The following is a 14,138-nucleotide window of genomic DNA, read 5'->3' as shown; positions in this document are numbered from 1 at the left end:
TTCTTGGAAATAGACCACATGGGCTCTGGTTTTTTGGCAGAGGCGTAGTGCGTGTGACCTTTTTTCGGGGGAGTTTAGGCCCTTTGCATTCAGGGATAGGAAGTTAAGTGGGGCCGGTGCGTATTTGGGTGCGGGTGTAGCCATATTGTCAAGTCCCACGAGTGTCTGATACGCCCCGGTCTGTGGGGGCAGGTGAGGGCCCAGGTAGGTAGAGCTCGGTCCGGGGCAGGCAGAGCGGAGCAGGGTGGTGGGTACCCCTGTATGGTGGGGCACAGAGGGGGCCGCCCCAATAATGGAGCAGAGGCACCGGTGTCAGGGGGGTAGAAATCCCTGGCCCGGGGACCGGAGCGGGGGACAGCCTCCCTATACAGATGACACCGACCTCACGGGGCGTGGAAGGCACCTTATCGACCAGCCAACAGAGGTGGCTGCGGATCGCAGCAAACACTAGCAACTGTAACCCAAACCTGGGAACACTTCTGTCGTGTCCCCGGTGTGAGTCCCCCAGAGTATGGTCAGGTTCCAGCCGGAACTGTGACCTCTCGTTGGTACTTTTGTGTGTCTGCGGGAACTCACCCCCGGGTCCCGACCTTGTCTAGGCTGAAGGGAAGGTGTACGAGCCGACCCAGGGCCGGACCCCCCTTCGACAGCTCATACGCCTAGGATGTTGACAACCCCCCCCCCTCCCCCCAACCCGCTCCCCCATGTGCACCAGTGTAGCCCCGTGGCACCATCCCTCCGTCCCCAGAAGTGGTATGGAAAGCCTGTGTCCCCCCTGAGGGTAGCCCGGTCACTGTGTCCCCTTCTGGGTTCCCCCATCTTTTTGGAAGTGGGTTGTATCGTCCTGGGGTCAGCGTGTGCAGGTGTTAATACAATGGTAAATATACAGCTGTACCCTAGAGTAGTATATTCTGACACCTGTGTTGCAAACTAGCCAATAGACATTTTGGACTTGCGTACGTGCCTAATCTGTGGTGTAGATAGTGGACAAGTTTAGTATGTGCAGGGGCATAGACCATGTTATACACAGTACCGTGGACAATTGTAACATGCACAGGAGTGTATGTAGGGTGATTTACGGACCAGGGGGTACTGGTAGCATGTGTAGGCACATATACCCAGTGGTCCGTGCAACGTAGTAAGCCATTCTAGCATAAGCAGGCGTATGCACCGAATGATATAGAAGTAAAGCAATTAGAGAGAGTACAGAAGCGAGTCAAAAGAAACCCTATAAATAGGGGGACCAGCTCTTAGCTCCTAAACAAGATATACCATGCAATTGACAATGTTAGCGTGCGCGGGCGTGTGTGCAGGGTTATACACCCACCTAGGAGCATCTGGAGCGTGCGCAGGCGTGTATATAGCGGCCGGTACAATGCAGTAGACAGTTTTGGTATGTGTGGGCGCCTATGCCATGTTACGTGCCCTGCAGTGGGCGGTTGTAGTGTGTGCGGGCGTATGTGCAGTGGTTTGCAGCGTAGAGGGTGATTGTAACCTGTGCGTGCGGGTATATGTGGGATGTACCATGCCGCCAATAACTATAGCATGCGCTAGCACATGTGAGGGTAAATACAATGCAGCGGACAGTTTCAGCATGTACATGCGTGGGTGCCATACGAGACACAGCGCAGTAGGCGCTCCCAGTGGGCCAGTGCCAGCCTTTGTGAGCACTTCCAGGTACCACAGTCCCTTGGGTCACGTCCCCCAACCCACCCCTTCCCAACGGGGTAGCCGGGGCCCTCATGTCCATGGTGACACTTTTGTAAGTGAGGGCTGTAGGTGGAATGTGGCCCAGCCTCTGTTCATGCAGCCCGTCAGGGGGTGCTGCGCTGAGGGGTGTAGGGGCAGAGTGCCATTATGGAGTGTCCAATCCGTGGGTTGGCCAAGTTTGTAATTGGGGATAGTGTCCAAGTCCTGTAGCGGGGCTATTTGTGCCTTATAGAGGGCCAAACCGGTGCAAGGCGGCCAGGCGGGTGCAGCGTGGGGGGAAAGGGGGAAAAGTCATGCCCTCTAACGGGCGGTACCTGTAGGCCTAGTGGCCTCCTGGCGTCCCCCTCGAGTGCGTTGCGGCAGCGCCGGTCTCGGATAGGGGTTTCTTGCTGTGGTATAGATGTCCAATGGGTCAGGCCATCTCATGTTGATGGCGGGCAGTTGGAGCTCCGTGCCCAGTGCTATGTAGTCGCTGTGTGTGCGGACCAGGAATGGGCCTCTTGGCGTGTGGACAAGTAGTCCTGTGGGCATCTGCCATCTGTACCGGATCTGTTGTGCCACCAATACTCTCGTGAGTGGTTTCAGAGCGCGTCGGTAGGTCAGAGTAGCCGGTGATAAATCTGGAAAGAGTTGCAGGTCTTGATTCCGGTAGGTGAGCGTTTGCTGGCCTCGTGCGTGTTTAAGGATAGTCTCCTTTAAGGCAAAATTCGCCAGGCAGCAAATTACATCCCTGGGTGGGCTATCCGGCGGGCCCTTAGTGCCTGGTGGTCACGGCCTAGGATCTCATTAAATATTTCCAGGAGCCAGTCCTGCAACTGCTGGGGGGAGTCCTCAGTCTCAGGGAGGCCGCGCAGCCTTAGGTTATTGCGGCGCCCCCTGTTGTCCAAGTCCTCAATATGCAGGGCCATGCCACGTACCTGTTCAGATGAGGTTTCTGCAGCCTCAGCTAGTGTGGTCTGAGCCTCTCTCAGGCTGTCACAGGCTGCCTCCACGTGGCTCACACGGTCTTGCAGGCCTTGTATGTCAGCCCTCAGTGCCTGGATGTCTTGCCTTATGTTAATTCCCAGCTCCGAGGTGGCCGAGCGGAGGTCTTCTTTGGTGGGCAGAGCTCTTAGGAGGTCCAACCATGGGGGTTTTTCCTGACCTCCCATGTGCAGGTCGGATGCCGGCGATGAGGGCGCGGAATCTTCCGACGCCATTGAGCTGTCGGCGCCATGCGGCTGCGTCGCGAGGTCCGCGGGGGTCACCAGGAACTGGCGCAGGGACGAGGTGAGCTGCCCCTTCTTCGGCTCTGGGGTCTTCCCGGTCTGTGGGGCCCTGTTAGTTCTCCCCATGTCGGCAGCGTAGCAGGTAATCGTGCTGGTAAGTCGGGACCCGGGCGGAGAGGGAAAGTTTAAGCGGCCATGTTCGTCGGCTGCCACGCCCTGTCCTGCTAATGTTTTTATAACTGTATGTTTTAATGTAACTGTGAAGCACTTTGGGCAACAACATTGCAATTAAATGTGCTATATAAATAAATAATAACAGTTACTCCGCCCACTCCAGTTGTAGACTACTGGTGGAGGCAAGAACACTTCACACAATTTCCCCAGAAATTGTAGCTTTTCTAGTTCAGGCTGCTTTTATCTTAAATAAATATATTTGCTCTCCTACGAGACATTTTATTGTGGTTAGCATTGTAAATGAATTCATTATTAAAGGTATCCTGATTATTCTGTTGGCTTTAGAACATGTTTGCAGCTCTTCAAATGGACAAAGAGGGACACTTTAATTTTAGGGGTGTGAGATGGCAGGGCTGTTGTGAAACATTTTAGGGGCGGGGCTTAACTGCATCCCAGAGCAGACCCCATTTCCCACAGCTTCCAAGGCAAACTGCCAGAATCCCTCGAAAATCATGGGCATCATTTCTCACCCGACTGCCACGACCCACGTACTCACCCTGGAGTGGTACATGGAAACGGCACATACCATTCTTCTAGCAATCTCGGTTGAAACCATGAAAGAAAAGGCTGCCTACCACCTTCCCCAAGCCTTGGACTCGAGGAATAGCGGAGCCCACCCCAAACCCTGTACACGAGGGTCGATATCATGAACACCACTACGCCAGACCTACTACCTAAAATGGGGAAGCGATCTCAGAAACCACTTCCAGGTACACCTTGTGACTCCCGAGATATCGGGTACCTGCTCCAGAGACAGGCCAAAAAGCAAGATGGCGGCCCAAGATGCCTACACGGCCATAACTGAACCTCAGGCCGACACCCAGGAGGAAACTCCATCTCGGCGCAAGCAGCAGGGCTGCAAGCACACACCTCCAATCTACCCAGACTTCTCAACCCTGGCATCTAAGCAGAACATTAAGACCCTCCTAGCTGACTTTACGCAGACCTTAGCAGCTGATACAGCAGTGATCGAGACTGACTTACAGATGGTGACTGACCGGGTCTGTGCCACTGAAAAGAACATCATAGTTGTGAAGCAGGCAGTGTCAACTATGAGAGACTCGCAAGTACAGAAAGCCCAACAAGCATTCTCCACACAACACTCAATGCTGGATGCTTGATCCAGACGCAACAACCTTAAAATCAGAGGTGTACCTGAAGCGGTCACAATGGAAGAACTGCCACAGTACCTGAGGTGTCTGGTGGCCTTGTCTGCTATCCTCTACACAAGCCAAAAAGGTCATGATCAACGGTTTGTTCCACCTTCTGAAATTACCAAGGGCCCCAGCTTTGGCTGTAAGTGACATCCTAATGCACTGCACCCTCACAACTCACAATCTATCCTCCGTAGACAAGGCTCCAGTCCTGTTCAGGTCACTGGGACTGCCTGCACCCACTTGAGATCGAGACCGTCACGACAGTGCCCACTGTAGTCCCCTTCATTCCACAGCACCAACCAGTGATGCAAACTGGAACATGACTGAGAACCCGTAATACAAACCTGTATTCCTCATGCTATAATGTTCCTGTCTACTTTTATTAAGGACCCCGCCCCTGTGTGCATTAAAGAAATGTTACAAATGTAAATACATTTCTACTCTCCTTATTCTAGAAACTGCAATGTTTTAATTTGCAAGATTAAAAGGACAGACACGCTGTACCCAGACAACTTTACTGAGAAGAAGTAGATTGGGTGACTTTATTGAGAAAACATCCCTTCCCACTGTCTTTCTACCAGATTGATTGATTGCTATTACTGAGCTCACTAAGGCTGATCTTGCTTTTTTCATTGTCTTAAAGGACCATTATAGTCACCCAGACCACTTCAGCTCAATGAAGTGGTCTGGGTGCCAGGTCCCCCAGGTTTTAATCCTTCAGATTTAAACAGAGCAGTTTCAGAGAAACTGCTATGTTTACATATGGGTTAATCCAGCCCCTAGTGGCTGTCTTCCTGACCGCCGCTAGAGGCACTTCCCCGACGCTCAATGCGAAAATCGTATTGTGCACGCAGAACGCTCTGGCCGCGCATGCACATTCGGCTGACGTCGGAGGGGGAGGAAAGGTCACCAGCGCCGAGGGAGCCCGGCGCTGGATAAAGGTAAGTGGCTGAAGGGGTTTTAACCCCTTCAGACTAGCGAGAGGGGGGCCCTGAGGGTGGGGGGGACCTAAGGACTATATAGTGCCAGGAAAATGTTTGTTTTGGGGTTAATCCAGCCTCTAGTGGCTGTCTTCCGGAGAGCCACTAGAGGCGCATCTGCAACGCTGGAGGCGAATTTCGCCTCCATCGCGCAGAGCATCCATAGGAATGCGTTGAGCTCCAGTGATGTCGGATGGGGGAGCTGACGTCTGACGGGGAGGAGAGGCCACCAGCGCCGAGGGAGCCCGGTGGGGGCACCCTCAGGGCACACTAGTGTCAGGAAAACCGCTTTGTTTCCTGACATTATAGTGATCCTTTAAAGTTGATTTTGAGACCACAAATGAATTTGCTGTTTCTCTGAGTTTTGATTTTCCAACCTTGTGATTGCTTTACTAGCATTGAACCTTAATTTATACGTGTGCATTGTGTTGCGACAACAGCAATAGACTTCTAATACAAACTGAATCTAATTTATTCTTTTTTAGTAGCTCTTTTAAACATGAGCTAACAATGGTACCTGCTTTAGGCAGCATAACAATTTAATTTCATTGAATTGGTTATAGTGTTTGGTGTCCTATGGTGCTGTTACTCCATTCAGCGTCCAAACAATTTTCATCAGCTAAACACTAAATATGGGTCCCTGACCACCCACAGCCCAGTTCCCACAGGAGATAGGGCTAAGGCAGAGATTACACACTTTCTTCATGCCATACCAATTCTTACCAACAATTGGCTCTGTGATAAGCTGAAAGTGGTCTGCTGACACTTTCACATAATCACAGTCACTCAGTGCAGCTCATGCTTATGCTTCCTCGTTAGCCCAAGCAGCACAGGGGGGAGGAGATACTGGGGACTCAAAAAACTTTTTTTGACACCGAATGTAAGGGCGGCGTCAAGGTTCTCCAAACACTATAACCACTTTAATGAGAGAATGCGGTTTCGCTGCCTAAAATAGTCCTTTGCAGAGTATAAAACACTTTTTTTTTCTCTCTTATTTCAGATCTAATGTTCTGTATTAGGATTTATTTGGACACATTTCTCCCCTGTGTAATATTAAGTAAATAGTAGTAGTGGTTTTGCTATACATGATTATAGTTGCCAACAAGAGTATGTTGCCAACATTAGTCAACAAGATAAAATTCATACTAGGTGCTATTTTAAACCAACAGATGGTAACAGCTACGTGCATAAGACCAGCTGCCATCACCAGCCCTGGCTGAGAGGAATAACTAAAAGTCAACTAATTAGAGTCAAACGTAACTGTTCTATACCTCAAGAATTTCAAACACAGGCAGGATATATTAAACAAAAATTAATGAGACGTGGCTACAACAAAAATAGTATAGAAAAAGAGATGAGAATTATTGGTGTTGGGGAGAGGGATGAGTTACTCAAAGACATGGATAAATCTAAGAATAATTCAATATCCAAATTTAATTTTGCATTCAAGACAAGATTCAATACCCAACATAATGAGATTAGGAAAGTGTTCAAAAAACATTGGTCTATCTTACAAAGTGACCCTGTTATGGGACAATTATTGCCGAATAATCCACAAATGATTTATAGGAAGAACAAAAATTTGAAGAATATGTTAGCACCAAGTTATATCAAACCCATTAATAAATCTATCCCTAGTAATAGCATTAAGGGTTTTAGAGGCTGTAGAGGATGTGTGGCATGTGGTACAGCCTCTTTATTAGATTCTGACTCTTTTCAAAGTACCACCACAGGGATTTCATTTCCCATTAGGTCGCTGATTGGCTGCCGCACGGATTTTGTAGTATATTTACTGCAGTGTCCGTGCGGCAGGCAATATGTGGGACGCACCAAGAGATTACTGAAAGTCAGATTCATGGAACATTTGAATAATATTAAAAAACGTCTCACAACCCACTCGGTTCCATTACACTGTCAGTCATGTCCTGCATTCAATTTTAAAGATTTTTTGTGTAAAGGTATTGAATATATCCCGCCCCATTGGAGAGGAGGGGATAGGTTAAAACGACTTCGACAGAAAGAAACTTATTGGATACACTGCTTACAGACACTGGAGCCGAAGGGGTTAAATGTGGACATTGACTTGATTTGTTTTCTTGATGATTAGATGTTTGTAATATTACAATTATCTGTCTGAGATATATGGAGTATTTTCGTTTAATCTTATGGGAATTATTATCAGTTTTATTTATAATCTTCTTTCACGTAAAACTGATTATTCAGAGTGCATTTTTATTATACATATATAATTTTTTTAATATGTTTAAATATCATGTATTGGATTAAAGGGTATAAATTAATTAAAAATAGACATTATATGAACTAAAATTTGAAGCAATAATTGCACTTGATAAAGTTTTATGATTTGATATTGATACACTCTTTTCTTTTTTTCCAATGGGCTATGTTATTAGCAGTCACTGATCATAATTTTTTCTAAGTTCGGCTTTTCGCCGACCACGCATGTGTATACATAACTATAGAGACTCACGAGGACCACACTTCACGCGGATGCGAAATCAGAGATGGAACGCACGGAAGTGGTATTTTGGAACGCAGATGTCACTTCCGGCGACACTTCTGAAACCCGGGAAGCGGGAAAAGAAGTTGACGATCAGCTGTGAGTCGGCAAGTGATTGAGGAATCCGGAACCAAGCTCGAACACACCCACCACACCACCAATGGGATTAGTAGCTGCCTTATATATTGGGACTGTGGGATAAGGGAGGGTACAGCGGGAATTTGTATGTATGGTATATGTATTATTAATTTTAACTTGAAAGGTCCCTGAAGAAGTTCTGTTTGAACGAAACGCGTTGGACCAGTGCCTTTTATTGTATTTATGAATAAATACCTTTTCTACCATACTTTGTTCCTGCTCTACTTTTGGTTCCGGATTTTAATATCTACAAGATCCAGCATATCCTCAGTGTGACCCCCCTACAGGAGTAGGTGGTGGCTATTTCAGAGCGATTTTCCTTCCTACATCTTTCTTCACTATGTCTTATTAATTTTTATAGGTCCAGACAGCGTTTTCCCTGATATTTATATCCATGATTATAGTTGCACCTGAATGCAAATTTACATAACTGGAATTTACCTTTAAGGAATAGGAGCTGTGTAAATTCATGGCTTAGTCGCTTTAGCTTCTGTACATGCATTAAATCCTATGTTGGAAGAAGGAAACAATAGTTTAGGGGAGGGGGGGGGGGGAGGAGAGAACACTATGGGACGGGGGGAGGAGAGAACACTATGGGACGGGGGGGAGGAGAGAACACTATGGGACGGGGGGAGGAGAGAACACTATGGGACGGGGGGAGGAGAGAACACTATGGGACAGGGGGGAGGAGAGAACACTATGGGACAGGGGGGAGGAGAGAACACTATGGGACAGGGGGGAGGAGAGAACACTATGGGACAGGGGAGGGGGGAAGAAAGAACACTATGGGACAGGGGAGGGGGGAAGAAAGAACACTATGGGACAGGGGAGGGGGGAAGAAAGAACACTATGGGACAGGGGAGGGGGGAAGAAAGAACACTATGGGACAGGGGAGGGGGGAAGAAAGAACACTATGGGACAGGGGAGGGGGGAAGAAAGAACACTATGGGACAGGGGAGGGGGGAAGAAAGAACACTATGGGACAGGGGAGGGGGGAGGAAAGAACACTATGGGACAGGGGAGGGGGGAGGAAAGAACACTATGGGACAGGGGAGGGGGGAGGAAAGAACACTATGGGACAGGGGAGGGGGGAGGAAAGAACACTATGGGACAGGGGAGGGGGGACTAAGGTACAGAGAAGGGAAAAGGAACACTGTGGTAGGGGGGACCACGAAGGTAGAAGGGAAGTCTTTCATATTTAATTAAATTCATTAAAATGTCATATTAAATATAGAAGAAAACATTTGGGGAAAAAAATCCGTTTCGGTTTCAGATTTCGGCCAAGGGCACTTTTAATTTTCCATTTCGGTGCACCCCTAGTTGTTTCGCGTCGCTGTTCTAAAGAGGGTAATGATTCCAAAAGCGTGCACAAGAGCTGCGTTTTAAGTCTCTTTTTGACAGTTGCCAGTCGTATGAGAGTCCCCCTAATAACTGCTTTGTGAGCAGTCCATACGGTGCCTGGGGTAAGGTCCTCCGCGTTGTTCCTGAGAAAATATTCCTGTATTTCCCTGCAGACCGTCGTAACTATATCGGGGTCCTGCAGTAAAGAGGTGTTCAGCCTCCCCTACTGTGAGCATACCATGCAACAGGGTTTGAATTTTGGTAGCCATATCCTCCCAGAATCCTGAGTCTGGAGTGTTTGGAGCGTAAACATTGACGAAATGAATGACGTGCGAATAAAGGGTCACCGACAGGATAACATATCTCTCCTGCGGGTCTATATCAGAACTAGTAAAACGAAAAGGGCATCTGGCATGAATAAGAATAGCAACTCCCTTCATTTTACGGTGGGACCTGGCTTCATAGACCATTCTGTAGGAATGTTCTTGTAAGGGAAAATTAGCATGTCGGGGCAGGTGCATCTCCTAAAGAAAGGCTATATCTGAGTACAGACGCTTCAGTTCCCTAAACAAGAGGCACTTAACATTCAGAGATACAATCTTCAACTCCATGGGTCTAAGCAAGTAGGCTTGCTGTCACCCACTGTCAAAAGGGTAGCGCTCCCAAGGAGCACACCAAATCAGGCCACCGACCCCCGAACTCCTCAACAATTGATGAGAAGGAAAAGGAATAGAAAGAAAACAGAGAGAATAAGAAAAATATTACATAAACCGACTGGTCTTACAAATCGCCATACCTCTTCAGGGTAAATGAGTCAGCACCTCCAGCTCCGACTGTACGCGCAGGAGATGCGGACTCATAGACCGAAATCTGAAAAACCGCCACCATAACTTGTAATAAATTTGACTTTATTAGTTCTGCATGGTATTTTAGCTGTGAATGTCATAATACTGTTTTACAGCAATAATATTTTTGTTCGGCGATGTCTCACAAGTACAACAGTTACCCCCATGTACAGGTTTTATGGGATTTGGGAAAATTTGAGAAAGGACTTTTCCTTTTCCAGTTTTTACAGATTTAAATTTGCCAGATTGGTTATGTTGCCCTTGAGACTGAATGGCAACCCTGTAATGAGAATTACATCCATCATAGCATACCATTGGCAAAAGTAGACAACCCAGGGTATTCAAAATGGGGCATGTCCAGTCTTTTTTAGTAGCCACTTAGTCACAAACCACTGCCAAAGTTAGCGTTCGTATTGTTTTTTTTTGCATTTTTCACACACAAACTGCCCTTTCACTGATGATATTGTCATGATACTTGTTACTGTTTTGAAACACTAACATTTGTGTTCAGCGAGTCTACTGAGTGCAACAGTACTCCCCATGTACAGTAATATTTTCCTTATTATTTTCATATAAAAAAATGTATTTGCTATATGTACATTTGCCATATGATTTGTGGACCCAGGACATACTTGAAAACGAGAGAAATCTCAATGTATCTTTCCTGGTAAAATATTTTATAAAAAATAAAATAATAATAATTTCTTCCACTAAATTTCAGCATTTAGGGAACTGGCTGATAATCCAGGCAGACCCCCTGCAGGCAGCTATTGAGGCCATGTGATAGTGATTACATTACGATAACATGGCCTGGGATGGCCGGATTGGCCGCAGGGAGACTGCCTGGGTTGTCACTGCCGCGTTAAGTTGTTAAGTTGTTTTGGTGAGTATAGTGTACCTGTAAATGTTAAAATTAAATTACCGGTAGGTGCATTTTGTTGTGTGTGGGTGGTGGTTTCTGCACGTGTCACTATTTCACTGTAGAACAAAAACTGCATAATCTTTTTAACACATTTTTTATTCCCATTTATTTTTTTTCCTAGACACGATGAGGACTCCTATGCAACTTCCTCCTATCAACATTGAATAATAATTGTTATTCCTATGTGAAAGTCAATGACTGGGGATGGAATATACAATTGAAAAGGCTTCCTATTCGATAAATTAATCTGTAGTCGACATTTTGACTCTAATTGCACTGAAATTGATTTTTTTTTTCCCTTCATGTTTTTTGCAATCATTCAGTGTCCTTATAATGTTGCCTTGAAAAACCAAGTGGCAGCCTTCACGTTATCTGTATAAACTGCAGTTTTTGTGCAGACATTTATGGAGTCCTCTTGTTTGCAATATTCTTTTTGATTTGTTTGTGTTTTTAATTAGCAGAATTCATGGCATAGCTCTGCCCTTATGACTGTTTCAGTGACCTGACTGCAGAGCGAGCAGTATTTACTTTGCAATACAGTGTGTCTCCATTCTATTATTTCTTTTATCTTTCTTTGTACTTAATGATCTGCTTTTTTAATTATGATGTTGATAAGGATTTCGTAAGGGTGGTTTTTTTTTGGTTTTTTTGTGTTATGTGTGTGTGTATGATGCAGTTGATTAAAATATAAAACTTTTTAAATTTTCAAGTGTTTTTTTTATTTACATTTCTTTTTATTGTGAGTTTCTAAAACTTGTTGAATATTGTCGGAATCCAATGAAATACTGTTAGAAATAGGAGGGAGAGAAGGGAGAGAGTCAGGATTCCATACATCTCTCTCCCCTCTGTTCTACTTTCTTTATGCCACCCATGTATATTACATCCAGCACAACTTACTTTTTCCTCTGATATGCCTTTTTTGCTGGATGAAGCCAATATCAGAAGAGAAAACCTGTCTCGTGTGCACATATTGGGAGCATACTTTACATGTCATGCTATTTGAGTGCTGCCTCAAAAAAGATAGAAAATGGAGCGTGGCCTACATGATATTCTTTTCACTCCACCTATGGCAGTGAAGTAAAGAGCATGAATATTAGGCATGACAGCCTATTGTAAAGGGACATTTTAAGCAATAGTAGCACTACTATGTCTCATTGAATTTCTTCTGGTGCCTTGTGTTCTCTAGTGCCGTCCCACAATTCAGTTTTAAACCATTTTTAGCAGTTTAATACTAAATAAGGGTTTCTGGCCACCGACAGAGAAGAATGGCTAAGGCAGAGATTTAACATTTCCTTCTAGCCATACCAATTCATACCTGAAATGGGTGCTGTGATAGGCTGAAAGTGTCACGATTCGGGGAACCCAACACGCTAACACACACACAGAAAAGGTGCAGTACCGGACCTTAGAGTGGCCGGGCTAAGCACACACAGAATAGTCAGGAGACAAGCCGAGTAAGGGGAACCAGAAGACAGAATAACGAGAAACAAGCCGAGGTCAAAGGGTAGGAGAAAGTCACAAAGTCAGATTAACAAGCCAGAGAGTACGTAACCAGAAACACAAGTTCAGTATCAATACTAGTAAGCAAACACCACAACAGGGCACTGAGAGACAGAAAAGGTAAGTATTTATATCCTTATCTTAATTCTGATTGGATAACTTCCAATCAGAATTAACAATCACACGTGGGAAATATCTATACCCCCCACTGTAATTGTTGCCCTGTAGCTTTAACGCCAGGTCACGATATCAGTGCCGGCTCCCAGCGTGCAGTGTTAGACATGCTGCCGCTGGGAGGAGTAGAGGACGCGAGCGGCGTGTCAAGGGGAGAGGACGCCGCTCGCTGACCGGTAAGGGGAGAGGGGAACGCGGGCGGCGACGGGCCGGTTCTGTGTGGCGGGGACTGGGTTAACCCCCACCGGTCCAAAGGGGGGGATGATTTGTGCTGGTCTGCGGCTAGCGGGATGCGGCCGTCTTCCCAGCCCGTCCTCTCTTGTAGGCCGCTTTGGATTCCGGGCGGCAAGTCAGGTATCTGCGGGTGTGCACTGGGTTCCCCAAGTTGATTAGCCTCGTTTTGCGGGTTTTCCAGGGTTGCACCCCCCGATTTCTGGCGGTTATGTCGCCGTCCGGCGGGAGCTCGAGCAGAGCACGTCTTACTCGCTTGCTAGTCAGGCTCCGCCCTCTCCCTGGTATTTTTTAACTTATAACATAAAAGGAAAATCAGATAAAACATGAAGAAGAAACAGAAAACCATACAGACATTTCTTTGGTCGGCAGGACATGCCCCTTCTTTTCCCATGCAGTAATGTGTGGATCCTATATACCTGTATCTTAATCACTTATAAATCGCTATCCGTTTGTTCCTGTGAGCACAGGTCCATATCCTTGCGAAATGCAAGTTAGTGACATATTGTATGGTTTTGTTGCAACAATCGTGAGTATGTCTCACGGTAAAAAGAAAGATAGTAAGAGGGGTAAGTAGGGATTCAGTAAGTGAGAGAATCAGGAAAGGGGTGGAGTGGTGAGGTGCGGGGGAAGTCAGGGCTGCCTGTATCCTATTGATTAAATCCCATCCTGGGAGGTCTCTTTTGTGTACGCATCAAGCACTTGCTGCGCTGGCCATCCAAGGGCCCCAAACTTTTTCGAATTTTTTCGTCGTGTCTCTAACCCGGGACGTGAGGTCATCCATGAGATAATTATCTTTAACCTTCCGGATTACCACAGCAATTTCCGGAGCCTCGCTCCGCAGCCACACCTGTGCCAAAGCTCTCCTAGCGGCCAGGTTCACCTTATGCAATAGGGTCTGTTCCGCTTTTGTCCAGTTTTCCATAGATCTAGCTAGCAAGAACACCCATGGGTCTAGCTTAACCTCTCTCTCGAATATGTCTCGCAATAACTGCGCAATTCGCCGCCAAAAGACTTGTGCTATTGGGCATTCCCACCACATGTGAACATATGTGCCTTTGAGACCGCACCCCCGCCAACATAGGTCATTAGTAGTTTGATTTATACGGCTTAATTTTACCGGTGTAATATACAATCGAAATAGCGTCTTATATGATTGTTCCTGCAGCGAGACACA

At 46.5% G+C, this 14,138-nt stretch overlaps 1 protein-coding gene across 1 annotated transcript in view; it reads left to right on the top strand.

The window, feature by feature from the left end:
- Positions 1-12,142, top strand: part of LYSMD2 (LysM domain containing 2) — a 45,716-nt gene extending 33,574 nt beyond the window's left edge. The window contains exon 3 of the mRNA XM_063445695.1: positions 11,178-12,142. Within this exon, the coding sequence (XP_063301765.1) occupies positions 11,178-11,220 (43 nt within the window). The 3' untranslated portion in view covers positions 11,221-12,142. The remainder of the gene's footprint in view (positions 1-11,177) is intronic.
- The last annotated feature ends 1,996 nt before the right edge of the window (positions 12,143-14,138 follow it).

The sequence above is a fragment of the Pelobates fuscus genome, chromosome 3 (assembly GCF_036172605.1).
Source record: "Pelobates fuscus isolate aPelFus1 chromosome 3, aPelFus1.pri, whole genome shotgun sequence".
Lineage (NCBI taxonomy): Eukaryota > Metazoa > Chordata > Amphibia > Anura > Pelobatidae > Pelobates > Pelobates fuscus.
The sequence above is the reverse complement of the archived record's forward strand: the minus strand, read 5'-3'. Positions and strand labels throughout refer to the sequence as shown.